At 37.3% G+C, this 15,516-nt stretch overlaps 1 protein-coding gene across 5 annotated transcripts in view; it reads left to right on the forward strand.

Annotated features, from left to right (window-relative positions):
- The first annotated feature begins 437 nt into the window (after positions 1–437).
- Positions 438–15,516, forward strand: part of dhx36.S (DEAH-box helicase 36 S homeolog) — a 38,095-nt gene continuing 23,016 nt past the window's right edge. Inside the window, exons 1-15 of one of the 5 annotated variants that reach the window (XM_018265749.2) lie at positions 438–634; positions 1,183–1,432; positions 4,755–4,885; positions 5,102–5,270; positions 5,518–5,556; positions 5,670–5,840; positions 7,602–7,681; positions 8,339–8,413; positions 8,492–8,658; positions 9,982–10,063; positions 10,507–10,647; positions 12,061–12,163; positions 13,570–13,657; positions 14,691–14,746; positions 15,225–15,289. In XM_018265749.2, coding sequence (XP_018121238.1) covers positions 1,223–1,432; positions 4,755–4,885; positions 5,102–5,270; positions 5,518–5,556; positions 5,670–5,840; positions 7,602–7,681; positions 8,339–8,413; positions 8,492–8,658; positions 9,982–10,063; positions 10,507–10,647; positions 12,061–12,163; positions 13,570–13,657; positions 14,691–14,746; positions 15,225–15,289 — 1,577 coding nt within the window. In that variant the 5' untranslated portion in view covers positions 438–634; positions 1,183–1,222. The other 4 variants (XM_041564925.1, XM_018265751.2, XM_018265750.2 and 1 more) reach the window with 4 other exon arrangements.

A 15,516-nucleotide genomic window follows, 5' to 3' on the forward strand; every position in this document is an offset into this window, starting at 1 on the left:
TGTCATTTTGAAAGGTAAAAAAAAAGAGTAAGAAAAAAGGGAAATTAATCAACAAACTTGTGTTGCCCTTTTTTCTTATTTTTTTTTTATACCTTTCAAAATGACATTAACTGATAATACAGACAAAAATCTAGCCCCCTTGGTTTTGCTCATGACAGTCTTGAAGTTACTGAAAAGTTCCAGTTGATTTCACAAAGCAGCAGCAGCAGGGACACAGTTCACAGTGCTGAGGCCCCTGAGCTAATCCCACCTCCAGCAGCAGCAGCAGAACAAAAGAACAGCCTGGCAGACTGCAAAGCAGCAGAACAGAAAGCCAGACATTCCTTCTTGACACGCGCAGAGGACCGAGGGAGTGATCATCAATCAAGCTGCTGGCACATCCTCCAGAAAGACCATCCAATCGGCTGCTAGTGTGACGTCCTGATGCAGAGAGAAGACTGACGTCGCTGACTAAGCACCGCCCACCGGAAGGAGAGAAACAATCTGCAGCGCGAGCGGAAGAAGCAAGCCGGAAGGAGCCGAAGGAGACAAGTGCTCCCCCCTCCGTCGCTCCGGAAACTGCCCCCGGAAGGAGCAAGGAAGATTCGAACAGCAGGACATCTTCACCTGCTATCCGGGACGGCGGGACAGGCAGGTAAAATCGGGACTTTCCCGCCTAATGCGGCATACTTGGGAGGAGTAAAGTTACTATTGTACTGAGGGTACTACTGATACATGGGCCTGTTCTCAAATTGAACTGAGAATAACTTTTGAGCAACACCTGTGTACTCATTCACATGGCATGTAGGTTTTATTCAGGCTTTTAATACAAACATTTTGTCTATCTCTTCAAGTGTTTCTTCCCTTTTATACTTCTTTAATACTACTGGTGAGCTGCAATAAGCCAGCAATGTTGTCACACAAAAAGTGCTCAAATATGGTCCAACTGCTTTAATCAGATTATTACGCATGGTTTTATCAGAACTACGTGTGATTTTTTTTTTATTCTTTTTTTTTTTTTTTTTTTTTACTAAATGTTGGCATCACGCCGTCGTACCCGGCTTTACGCATGAAATTTACGTATGTGTGTAATCGGAAGCCGGTACGGAAGCCGATAGAGCTATACCATTTATTGCAATAATTTTGCTGGCGATACTACGGTGCCTGCTTAGGCTCAAATCCATTCACTTATACTTGTTGCAGGCTTTCGCTACTCCTGCTTTGTAGTAGGCGGCTGTGAAGCATGAGTTACGAGCAGCGGAGAGGATGGGGACGAGGCAGAGGCAGACGGGGCAGAGCAAGAAGCTTTTCGTCCCAGTATGAAAGCGGCTCTGTGGAGAATCCGAGAGGTGGCAGAAGAGAGAAACCCCCGCCACATCTGAAAGGCCGGGAGATCGGTTTATGGTATGCCCGGAGACAAGGCCATAAAAGCAAAGAAAAAGAGAGGCTGGAGGTAGTTTGGGGAGGGTGAAAGCTGTGACCATTACTATAAGTTAATAAGCCTCTGTGCAAACACTTGTGTTCCCTTCTCTTCCTTCCCCATCCCAATTCTTTCTGCACCCCTTTGTCATGTGCTCTAATAGCTGCAACAGTGCGCAGGTCTAGTAACCTATAGCAACCAGTCAGATGTTTGCCCCTGTAGCGAAATAGCAGATCGTATGACTGCTGGGGGCCAGTGACTGATGAACAGTTAGGGGCATATTTATCAAGGGTCGAATTTCCAATTGAAAAAACTTCGAAATTCAAAAAGACCAACTGAAATTAAGTCAAAGTTTTTTTTTGGTCGAATAGGTCTGTTTTCGATCGAATAGGTCTGTATTCGTATGAATCCAAGGAATAGTGCATTCGGTCGAATTAGATTCAAAGTTTTTCCCCAAAAAAAACCTTTGATTTTTCAAAGTCCACCAATTGGCTCCAAATAGGTTCTAGAAGAGCCCCCCCATAGGCTAAAACAGCAATTCGGCAGGTTTTAGTTGGCGAAAGGTTGAATTTTTGAAGAGACAGAACATGATAAATTTCGATATTCGAATTCTTCAAATTCTAATTGAATTTTGACTATTCCCTAGCTCGAAATTCTATTTTTTTTTTTGTTCGAAAATTCACCTCGACCCTTGATAAATCTGCCCCATAACATGTTTGAAAAATGTCTTATTCATAAAGTTGCTTGACCCTAAAGTGTTGATGTTATGTGGCCCATTAGTTTGTTTTACTTCCCTCGCAACATTTTATTGTCCCACACTGGAGGAGATTTAAGTGCAGGACACAAAAGGTACTCTGTGCCCATTACCCTCAATGTGTTATCTGGTTACTTGGGAGTAATGGCGTCGGAATGAAATCAGAGTGGAAAATGAATGTGAGTGGTCCTTAAAAGTAAATTTAGCAAGAAGAATTTGTCCGCAGCAACTGTAGCATATTTTCAGCTGTAGACTTAAAAAGGCAGCATAGAAAGGCTAGTATTTCTAAAACCATAAAAATCACCATTTGGATACAGATGTGTTTATAAAAGAGGTTAATCTGAAGGCAACCTTTAACAGAACAGAGGGTGTTTTGTGACTTCTTTAATCTCATAAGAAAAAAACAATCCAAAAAGTCCCAGTATACAGTCCCACGTGCACAAGGGTTGAGAGAGATGGCACAAGGAGCCAATAGGCTTTAGAACAGGGGTTCCCCAACCTTTTTTTTTTTTCTTTACCCCTGAGCCACATTCATATGTAAAAGGGTAACATAAAAATGCAAAAAGTTCCTGGGGGTGCCAAATATGGTCTGTAATTGGCTATTTGGTATCCCCTGTGTAGACTGGCAGCCTACAGGAGGCTCTGTTTGGCAGTACCCATGGTATTTATGCAACCAAATTCAAAAATTAGCATCTACTTTGAGGCCGCTAGGAGCAACTTCCAAGGGGTCGGAGAGCAACATCTGGTAGTCAGGGTCCAAATTACCTTAGCAATCATGCCTTGATTTGAAGAGACTGGTCTATGAATAGGGGAGTGTGTGAATAGAAAGATGAGTAATAAAAAAAAAATAGTAAAAACAATACATTTGTAGCCTTACAGAGGATTTGTTTTTTTAGATGGGGTCAGTGATCCCCATTCAAAAGCTGGCAAGAGTTAGAAGAACAAGGCTAATAATGAAAAAAAATATAAAACATAAATAATGAAGGCCAATTGAAAAGTTGCTTAGAATTGGCCATTCTGTGGCATACTAAAGTTAGTTAAATTAAATGTGAACCACCCCTTTAAAGGACAACGAAAGCTAAAACACAAGTAGAGTGCTATCAAAAGTCTGGTCGACTAATCACTTACAGAATGGAGTTAATGTTGACTTGTCATTGCTGAAATCTTCCAACAGAAGGCTGTTTCCCCAAGTTCTGGTAAGTAGCAAGTGATATAAAGTGGACAGATGTGATAGTTGCAGTAATAGTGTCTAAATTTTCATAGATCAGTGTCCTGCCAGGCACAGAATATTGATTTGCAAATGGGATAAAAGTGGTTTTAGAATTTCATTATGAAGGAGTATACCTGCTGCCTGTATTCATATATGGGTTGCTTCTGATTGAAGTATAGCTAGAAGCCTTACAAGATTATCAGTCTAAACAGAAATATACTCCCGCTTTGTTTCCAGTGTGCCTAAAACCACGAGGGCTTGTCGATTTGTTTACAAACTTTGTAATAATCACATGACCTCTCGGTCAAAACGTTTTTTTTGGCAGAACTCTTTTTGTGCAGTGCAGTCTATATTACCATTTTATAGATGTTGCCTGATGTATACGTAAGCATATTGTAGCAATCATTGATAGGACATACTGTGGTGCTTGAAAGTTCATGAACCCATTACATTTTATGTATTTTTATATGTATTTGACCTAAAACATCATCTGACAAGTTCTAAAAGTAGAGGAAGAAAACATTGTCATGTATTTATTGTAAAAAAATGAATATCTACGTGTGACAAAAGTAAGTGAATACTTTATCATATAATTTGAAAGAAAAATCATAGTATGGTGTTTTCAGCCAATGGGATGACAATCCGGTTTTATTTAAAGAAGGGCATCCAGCAAAGCCTGATCACACATACATCACATTTGTGGATATTTATCTTGGTGCGAACAAAGGAGGCATCTGAGGACCTCAGAAAATAGAGTTGTTGATGCCCATAAAGCTGGAAAAGGTTGCAAGATTATATTTGAAAATCAGATGAAGTTTTGGTCACATTCATATAAAAATATTAAAAGTTCACAAAGGTCCAGGCACCACTGTAGGTACAGATAAACAAGTGGCAGCAACTGCTCTTCAATTATCTGATGCATTTGATAGTCTTCACCACATTAAGAAACAGTACCTACATGCAAGAAGAAGAAAAGTCATTTAGCACCTGGGGCTGCCAAATGTTTACTTACCTGAATCCCCGGGCTCCTATCTGATGAAAACTGCACCGTCCCGGGGTTATTCCTGTGAACACCACAGAGCACTTCTCTTCCAGCTTCTTCTTTCTTTCGTCCTATGGCTGCGCATGCACATTAAAGTGAAAAGCCAAACTTTAACTAAAAAGTAGGCTTTTTCATTCTACTGCGCATGCGTCTGCCCCAGGAAATTTGAAGAAAGAAGAAGTCTGGTGCAGTTTTCTGCTGAAAACAAAACTAGAAAACTAAAATAGATCTAAAAACATTTTGAGGTAACATCAATCTTTTATGTGAAAGGAATTTATTACAAAACTTGAGTTTTGATCATCACACATTCTATGTGCTAAACAAACATTTTTTTTGTTTTCTTTTCTAGAGAGCTGTTGTAAAAATGGATGAATCCAGGGAGAAACATATTGCTCGACTGCTGAACTCTGTGCAGGCACAGAATAACAATGAAAGGTCAAGTTGCTCTAAAGGATCCTGGTGGGCTACTGAGAATGAACGGTATGTTATTCTTATAACTATTTACTGCAGACATGTTTGTTTTCTTTTACTCTATACATTTTGCGCCACAAAGGGCATTGGTGTAAGGTGTGCAAAATTATGAAGATTTTGGCTTCCTTATGGGTTATAGATTCTGGCTAAAGATAATGTAAGGGCTACCGTTTCTAACAAACATTCATCCTATCAAAGTTTATATAAAAAAAATTTTTTTTTCAGAAACAACGTGTCTCCTCAATTAAGGCAGCCAGCATCATCTGAAGTAAAGGATCATGATTGGGATTCTGAATATGCTGCTGAGGAAAATGAAGCAGGCACATATTTGGATCAACAGCTTAGAGAAGAGATGCAGAAAAAGAGAACAAATTATAAATATCTTGAAATGCAGGTGCTGTCTCATAGCTATTATGTCTACTTTCAGCACAGTGACAACTTCCTGTCACAGGTTTATACACTTGTTCAATACTGGAAAGCATTAATACATATCAAAGCCCACTAGCAACGAATGAGTTGTAAGATAATTAGAGTAAATACTGTAAATTTAATATAACCTATTTCAACATTTAATGGAATAAAAAAATATCCTTCATTCAGTAACCAATAATAGTGCTTATTTATTTTGCCTTGCTTTCTAGACATTTCGTGAGAAGTTGCCTTCCTACGGTATGAAGGAGGTAAGAAAACGATTAAATATCTTCTACTGTTGTGGCTAGACATTTGTTGTTATATGCTATTTAAATGTACAACAGTTTAACTAAAGAACACTATTTATTTCCTTGGATTTTAGATGATAATTAAAATGATAAATTCAAATCAAGTGACCGTTATTAGTGGAGAAACTGGCTGTGGTAAGACTACACAAGTAACACAGTTTATTCTGGATGACCATATCAACAGGGGAAAAGGTTCTTCTTGCTACATTGTATGTACACAGCCCAGGAGGATTAGTGCCATATCGGTAAGACCTCGGATTTCTTTACTTTTATTTGAGGGATACTCAAAGGAGATGTAAAGTAAATTTTTAAAAGTGCACGTATAGATTCTTAGCACTAAATGAAACAACTATGTAATAAATGTGTGTTAAAAATGATACAGGCTATCATTTCTGCGCTTTTTATCCTCTCCCTTGATCATGTCCGGCTCTTAACTTGATGCTGATAACTACTGAAAGGGTCAAGGGTGGCCTAAACCTCACATATATACATACTTGTTGAGGAGCTGCTGCCCCATAGAGCTCCAGGTAGTATGACAGCCAGCGTCCACTGAACTTCACGGTGGATTGCAATCAAATGAGAGGAGGGAAAGCTGCAGAAATGATCGCCTGTATAACAAAGCAGGTACAAAAGCTTGTACAACGTTGTTTTATTTAGTGCTAGGAATTTATGCATGCATTTAAAAAAAAAAAAATGTCTTTACATCCCCTTCAGTCAAGTGGTCACTCAGATAAAGTTTTATTTTAAATTTTAATTCCATTTATAGAAAATAACTTATTTATGTTCATTATTATATGTTAGTCTTGGGCATGGCTTTTATGTTTGCATTTGCATACCCAAGTTATAATTTGTGTATATCTACTTGAATCAACCAATAAAAGGTTAGCATTAATTTATTTAGGATTATGGCTGGACACACAGCTTGACTGATTTATAGACAATATAAATCCATCTGGTAGCTTGAGTTGTACACCAAGGGGTAGTGTGAATTTAGAGCTCACCCCGCTTTCTATTCATTCATATAGGAGGGTATTTAGCAATGGGCGAAAGCTAGATTAAGACAAAGTGAGTCTTTCTGTAGTGAGCTCTCATTTCACATTTCGTTAAAATCTTCCCCTAAGTTCTGAGGTAGTATAGTACAGTACAACAGTATTGTTCAACATTAGTACAGCAGCTGTTGGAGCAGAAATACAAAACTGACAGAAAGATAGATGTACTATTGACAAGTGGCAAAGGCTGGTTATAAGAAGGGCTGTGTAAAAGACTGTTCTAATGTGTAATTATAAATCAAAGGATTGTTAAGAGGTAGGTTTGATGAGGTTTGTTGTGATTGATCTAAGATTTTGAAGACTGCTATTAGGAAAGCTTGCATAGGCTTGTTTAAAAAAAATAGAATGTCATAAAGGAAATGTTAAGGTCACTGGTACATGGGGTAGTTTTGAGCTTTGCATTGCAAGGGTGTTTTGTATCTCCACAGATGGGTGGTGGGGGGGGCAAAACACTTGAAATTGGCTGTCAATTGCCTCCAAACACTGGTGCACTATTATCATGGATCGTCACTTGAAAATAAACCATTGAGTGTTTCCGATTTATAGCTGTTTACAATCTATAGAGAATGCGTTAAAGGCTTGAAGCGAAAGATATGCAATAAAAAAAAAAACAAGACATCGCAAAAGTGAGAAACTGTGTTATATTTCTGCTGTCTGTGACACTGGCAACCAGAGAACCTTTTTAGTTTCAGGCTGGAAAAACGTCAGGCTTATGATTAAGTAAGCATAAGGAATGAATAAAATGTATTGATATGTTGCTTAAAATAACTGCTGTGTAACATATTCAAAATATAAAGGTAAATTTCATCTTTAAAAAAAGGGGGTTGGAGGAAGAAAAAACAATGATTGTTTCTATTGGGAGAAACTACTTCACAGTTTAGTTCAATGAAAATATTTGTTGCAGTTGTCAGGGTCACTTCAACCAATCTGATAATGCTTTGTCCATTTTACACAAAGGTGGCAGAACGTGTGGCAGCGGAAAGAGGAGAAACTTGCGGAAGAGAAAACAGTACAGGATACCAAATCCGTCTTGAAAGGTAATTATTAGTATATTCTGGTCCTGCCCTTCACTATATAGTAAAAAGGGAGTTGGAGCTATGTGGATTTTAGGCTGCTTCCTAGTGCTGCTTCTGCCTCATAGCAATTTGGACTACCGAATACCAGATATTGCTTGTTTCTTAGCAAACCAGTTATCAGGGAACTTAAATATGCAGTAAAATTTAATTTTATTTCTGATTGAAAGCCTGCTCAAATATACTGATATAGTAAGCCTATCTATCTTGTATCAATTATTCAACATTGTTCTTAATTATGTATAGAACTGTTTAATCCTCTGACTACATGTAGTAAACAGTGTGCTCAGTATTCCGTTTCCATTCACCATATCAACCCCTGCTGTAATCATGGTTTCCTGTCCTTGGTGTTTAAAGGGGTTGTTCACCTTCAAGTTAACTTTTAGTATAAGGTAGAGCGTGATATTCTGAGACAAATTGCAATTGGTTTTCATTTCATTTGTGGTTTCTGAGTTATTTAGCTTTTTATTCAAAAAAAAAAAATGAAGACCAGTTAAAAAGTTGCTTAGAATTGGCCGTTCTATAACATACTAAAAGTTAATTCAAAGATGAACCACCCCATTAACTACATTGCAACAATGTTGAGTGCATATTCTCATAGTTTGCCTGCTTCTTTTTTAGTCAAATGCCACGGAGACAAGGTTCTATATTATATTGCACAACTGGAATTGTGATACAGTGGCTCCAGTCAGACCCGTAAGTCCATGTATTTTAAGCAAATTAAGTGCATCAATTCCACCTGTCTTCTTCTTAAGCAGAGCTCTCTTGTTGCAGGCACTTGGCCAATGTCAGTCATATTGTTATAGATGAAATACATGAGAGGAACCTTCAGTCTGATGTTCTCATGGCAATTGTTAAAGATCTTCTAACCTTGAGGTCGGATTTGAAAGTCATTTTGATGAGTGCCACTTTGAATGCAGAGAAGTTCTCACAGTATTTTGGTTAGTTCCGTGTCTCTGGTAATAACACACTGAGATTTTATGCCTCACCACAACCTCTATAAACATTCAAAGAGACACCTGGCAGTTATTTTTGTTACTTATGTTCCCTTTTAAATAAATTGAAAATAGTGATTGCCATCTGCCTAGAACCTTCACATGAATCTACATTACCTCCACTAGGGTTGCCACCCGGCCGGTATTTTACCTAGCCGGTAAAACACCTGCCAAGGCCGGCGCTGGTATTACAAATTTACCGGCAATGTAGCTGCCGGTAAATTTGTAATACCCTTAAAAAGACCCTCTCGGGCCACCCCCCAATCCCCTGTAAAACTTAGCTTTTGTCCTCTGTCTTCACAGGTCCGCGCCGCAGCCCACCCCTTTTTATGTCATAGCCCCGGCCCTTTTCGATGTCACACAGCTCTGCACCGTGGTCCCGCCTCTTTTACATCATAGTCCTGCCCCTTTTGACATCACACCCACCCCTTTTTCTTCCCACCCCCCACCAGCCGGTAACTAAATTACAAAAAGGTGGCAACCTTAGCCTCCACTAAGGCATTCTCTAATGGCAATCTTAAAAACCTTTTAATGTGGATCAATGTTTTTGGCAGAGACCCTTGTAAGAATATTGACAAACATTTATGAAATGGCAAAATATTCTGTAGTGCTGTTCATTAGAGGGGTTTGTATATCAAACAGACTACAGACTACATACAAATGCGAACTGATACACAAGGTTAACAGGGACCTGCTCTTCAGAGCTTACAATCAAGCTTTCTGAAGAGTTATCCTTTTTTATCTTAAAGAGGACCTGTCACCCAGACATAAAAATCTGTATAATAAAAGTCCTTTTCAAATTAAACATGAAATCCAAATACTTATTACAGCAAGGCTTGTCTTAATAACAGTGTCCACAAAATGGCTCCTGCTTCCTTGCTATAATTATTTATTCCCAGACCGAAAGAAACAATATTCAAATAATTTATATAGTGTAATTAAAGCTCTTTTTGCTTGACTAATGTTCTAAAATAGGATTTGGAATCATTTTTTCGGGTGACTGGGTCCCCTTTAAAATTATCTATGTAACTGATTGAAGAATAAGCTCAGACAAGGCATCTAACAGTGGCCCACATGTAAATTTACAGAAAGGGTTTGTTCTATTAACACAGTAAGTCACCTTGTTTCATTTCATAGGGAAATATACAGATCTTAAATTTTGCCTATAAGTACATTGTTTTGTCACTGTAAGGTCAAGGTTTCAGAATTTGCCTGGATGATTGAGTATATTGTCTGCAAAATATCTGATATTCCTGTCAACTTTTATAGAGAACTGTCCAATGCTGCACATTCCTGGGTTTACTTACCCTGTTAAAGAGTACCTCCTTGAAGATGTTATAGAAATGGTTCGGTATGTACAATTTATACGTGTTTAATATGCTTATTAAAACTTTAATATAGATCTATAGTTATGTATAGGCCTATAATCTATAATATTGATATGTGCTCTACATGATCTCACGTCATAATAGTATTGAATGGAATATTCAAAACTGTTTGTAGATTGTTTTCAGACTGAATTAAGCTTTCCCATTGACAGATATTCGATTATAGTGCAAAATAGTTTTTTTTTCGTTTTTTTTAACATTTTGATTCACAGCCATTTTAATCAAGACTGTATCGGCTGACAGTATGCACATGGGCCAACTTAGGCTTGTTTTGTTTTTATTGTTATTGTTTATCTTTTATTCACTCAATCCTTTTTCTTTTTGCTAGGTATTTACATATTGTAAAAATAATCTTCTAGCATTTTAAATTCTTGATTATTTGTATGTACAACCTTTACTGCTAAAGGTACATGCCAAAGGATAGTGATCGGAGGCCCCGGTGGAAGAAACGATTTATGCAAGGGCGAATGATTCGTCCTGAGAAGGAGCAAAAGGAGGAGCTGTACAGGGAGCGCTGGCCTGACTTTGTACGGAAACTGCAGACCAAGTAAGATTCTCCCTTACTTTTTAATTCTATCTAAAGTACAGATTAAACAAAACAAGTCATTTGTAACCCTGTGCCTAAAATCTTCAAAAAAGAGAGATTTTAATAATCCCAAATGCAATTGTTTTGCCATTATATTGGATCTTTGTCTGTTTAGGTAACACAATGTACCAGACATTTGGGACTAATTTATTAACAATGGGCAAAATTCCCCAGTGTGGTCAGATTTACAATTTATATTCTACCAGTAGAAGCCTAAAGCTGGCCATAGACACAAACATCCGATCGTACGAATCATCGTACAATCGGACTTTCCCATCTCCCGACCTGCCACTAACCATTCCGATCAAATAAAGTACAAAAGAACAGATCAACCGATGTTCTGCACCTGACAGCAATCGTACGAAAGTTCTGTCCAACCAAAGCTAGTGACGCTCTCCCTCTGAAAATCGTACGATCGACAATACACGCAGAGATATCGCTGACAGAAATATTTTAACTTGTCCGATCGACCAAATGACCTATCTCCGCCGGACGAAAAATGTCGGGACTCTCCACATACGGTCCGAAAATCGTACGATCAAATCTTTGCGTCTTTGGCCAGCTTAAAATAGTTTACCATTGTGGTAAGTGGCATTTATGGTTTTCAGATCCAGTACATGTAGAATTGAGGGCTTTAACCCAAATAAACATGGTATATGGGGCATATACTTGTTAAACTCACTAAACTTGGAACCAGTGGCAGGATCTGCCAGATCTACATCCCATTGCATGGTAGTTGCCACATGGTATCACTGTAGTTAAAGGGGTTGTTCATCTATAAATTAACTTTTAGTATGATGTAGGGAGTGATATTCTGAGACAATTTGCATTTGGTTTTCAATTTTTTATTATTTGTGGTTTTTGAGTTATTTAGATTTTTATTCAGCAGCTCTCAAGTTTGCAACTTCAGCCATCTGGTTGCTGGGGCCCAAATTATCCTGGCAACTGTGCATTTATTGAATAAGAGACTTGAATATGAATAGAAGAGGCCTGGATAGAAAGATGCGTAATAAAAAGTAGCAACAACAATTGCAACCTTACAGAGCATTTGGTTGTTTTTTTTTAGATGGGGTGAGCGACCCCCATTTTTAAAACTGAAATGAGTCAAAAGAAGGCAAATAATTCAAAAACTTAAGAAAATAAGTAATCAAAACTTGCCTAGAATTGGACATTCTATAACATATTAAAAGTTAACTTAAAGGTGAACCACCCCTTTAAGGCACTAAATATTATATAGTATACCCTTGGTAACGTTCATTTTATAAACTCTTCAGGATATTGGAAACAAACTGCAGAAAAACATTAATAAGAGTGCTTTAAACTTACTCAGGGTATCTGTTTATATCCTTAATGTTTTAAATACATTTTATGTAGATACTCTCAAAGTACCATTGAAGCTCTGGAAACTGCAGATGATGAAAAAGTTGATCTTGACCTTATTGTAGAACTCATAAGGTTCATTGTTCTGAAGGGAGAGGTGAGTGTATACTGTTCAACAGCTGATATAATGCTATGTGTTTTAATCTTGTCAGTGATGTTTCTTTGGTGGGTGGTAAGGGAAATTAAGTAAATGTAAGTTAAAGTTGGATGAATTTATAAAAATGTAAATTTATAGCTAACTGTACACAGGACTGGGCTCTCTTGCACCTCACAGTGTTACAGTGTTACAGTTAAACAGCATTTGAATAATTTGCTTATAATTAGCGCTGAAAACATTGGACAAGGAAACCGGAATTCACTGGGGGAGGGGCAAAATATGAAGCACCACCTAGTGAATTTATTGTCTAGTTTTTCTGGGACATTTATCCGCTATGGAGAAAAATCTACCTGTCTGCGGAACTTGCTAAAGTAGCTCCATGTCACCATCTTCACTACCTCCAGCAGGCATCCACTGCAAAGAATTAGACTTGTGCATGCACAGTAGCTTAAAATTGTAATGTTTTTACTGCACAAGTGTAAGTCCTAAGAGATGCCTGGGTGAGACAGAGAAGATGGTTGCCTGGCGCTGCTTTAGAAAGTTACTTGTGAATTATAGTTTCTTTGTGTTTAACTGCAACCACTATGCTTTATTAAAAATATAGAGTTCACTGAAACCTTCCTTTGCTTCATGGCCACTTGTTCTTTCAGTGCCCAAATTCCACACCAGAAATCCCTTTTGCAGTTCTTCTTTTATGTATTTTCTTTTGGTTCTTATTCATGTGTGAAGCCATGCCCATAAAGAGAAGCATTGCTTCTCCTCCAGACTGGCATCTTGGTTGGAGACTGAATGTTTTTTGAGACCAGATCTCACTAGATGTGCATATTACAGTCCCTGTGTTTAGTGAACTAAAATTCATATACATGCCTAGTAAGACCTTTTCTGGCAACAGGTATGGGACTGCTCAGGACCTGGGTCTTTCCAGATAACATGCCTGAAGTCTACTAGAAAATCATGTGAACAGTAAATAAACCAAATAAGATGGTTTTGTTTTCAATAAGGATTAAAGGAGAAGTAATGTTACAAAGGCAGTTTATTGCCAATAGATTAGCCACAATAGTGCAAGCTAGAACACTTTATTTATTCTGCAGAATGCTTTACCATACCTGAGTAAACAGCCTTACACACTTTGATTATAATGAAGTCTATGGGAGGTGGCCTTTCCATAATTCAGAGCTTTCTGGATAATGGGTTTCCAGATAATGTATCCCATACCTTTATTCAGAGTAAAAGCTTTGCATGGCGTTTTGATAGATGTCATTGTATTAGTTTCATTCGCATTATTTCTTTACCTAGTACTTTTTGTGTTGCTCATATATTGTTCGTATTGGGTGCTGCCTGAATCCTAGGTGACCAATAAACCTACTTCTAATGCTAAACTTGTATACTTTTTTTATTATGAACAGGATGGCGCAATCTTGGTTTTTCTGCCTGGATGGGACAACATTAGCACCTTGCATGATTTGCTCATGTCACAAGTGATGTTTAAATCAGGTACATCTAGCATTTTATCACAGTGTTTCTTAAAAGTTTACAAGTGGCCTGTCGGAATAAGGTTGGTAGTCCATATTGAAGTTTTGAATTAGGTTTAAATGATGTATAGTACTTGCTTAGTTAAATGTGTTTGAATGCCATTTCTCTCTATTAAAAAATATCACTGGGACCCATTTTGGATATGTTTAATTAATAGAATCACAACTGTGCTCCAATACATAATTTACATGCATAACTCTATGAGATAGGAAGGTTTGTGGCTACTGTGTATATTTATTGTTCATGTACAGAACAAAGGAACTTGCTTCATAAGGCCTTTTATATCATATGCAGGTCATTTGCAGTGTAATAAACTATAAATACAATTTCTTCTCTTTTATTAAACCGATAAAAAGAATATAGATATAAAAGCAAATACCTTCCCATTTGTTATGTGGGAATAATGATAATAAGTATAGAAAACATGATACACATGAGTAGGGATGGGCGAATGTTTTCACCTTGTTTCTCCGCAGAAATGATGGCCATATTTACTTTTCTTTACAATACAAAAATTGCACTGGTTACATCTGTAAATCTAGCATGAGTAAATGTATGCAAAAACAAATGTACAAATCTTTGTTCAGTTTTAAACATGCCAAGTGCTTTTAGTGACGACAAACTTATTTGCGTATTCAGTACGCTCCAGAGGTTTTTTTCTTTTGTTTGTGTCATAACTTGCTTGTGCGCTGCTTAAAGGGTAGATTGTATAGAACCATGTTTTGTGTTTTAAATGGGTTTTTAGCCTTCCAACACTGCACCGAGCAGACTGAAACATCAGAGTCAAGAACACTTGAATTTGGGAAAAAAACGTACAAAATAAAAGATGCAAAGCAATTGGAAAAAAAAAACATTTATTTCTCTTGAACAATCTGTAAGCAACTGAACTAAAAAAGTGTTTCGAAGGTGATCAACCCCTTTAAAGGCTGAACTGTAAAACCTTTGCTGGCTATGTTTAGTTGTTTATTTTAATATTATGTTTTTTTTTTCCTAGATAAATTTATTATTATTCCTTTGCATTCCCTGATGCCCACTGTAAACCAGAAAGAGGTATGTATTGTTAAATGCATTGTACATCTCTATATGGTTGTATCGTAATAGTCACAACAAATTCTAAATGACTGATCTTGGCAGTTGAAAAGAAGTAAGATCATTTTCAATAGTGGATGTGATTTCTGGGTGGTGTTGCAAGCAGTTCGATGCGATAATCTGTACAATAACTGTCAGAACCACTGTTCGATTAGAAAATCTAATCCAACTGTAACCTTCTACTAACATAGGATAACATTTTAGAATATAAGCTTACAGCAGTAGTACTACACACAAACATACATCATATATCTGTCCTAGTCCCAGACCTTAATATTCAAGGTTGCTGGATTCAGTCGACAAGTTCCTCAAGCCTCTTGATGGACATTCCTAAATGTACCTGATTTGTGCAAAAGAGGCCTTTATTCAATATGTGATGTTATTTTTAATATAAAAGCTGGAAACATTATTTCAAATGAAATCTTAATTTTACTTATAGGTTTTTAAAAGGCCGCCACCAGGAGTGAGAAAAATTGTAATTGCCACCAATATTGCAGAGACAAGGTAAATACACACTACAGATAATAAGGAACTGGTTTAATATAAAACCTGAAAACCGCTGTTAATTACATGGTCAATACAGTTCCAATCTTCTCACATTATTAAACTTCTATTAAAAATGTACTGATTTACCGCTTTAAGTTTTTTATCCTATGTTTTAAAAAAAGTGCAGTTTCTAGTCTCATGTAACGTTTATTTGGTGTAAGTAAGCATGCAGCTTTGGGAAGGTC

Source organism: Xenopus laevis, chromosome 5S (genome assembly GCF_017654675.1).
Source record: "Xenopus laevis strain J_2021 chromosome 5S, Xenopus_laevis_v10.1, whole genome shotgun sequence".
NCBI lineage: Eukaryota > Metazoa > Chordata > Amphibia > Anura > Pipidae > Xenopus > Xenopus laevis.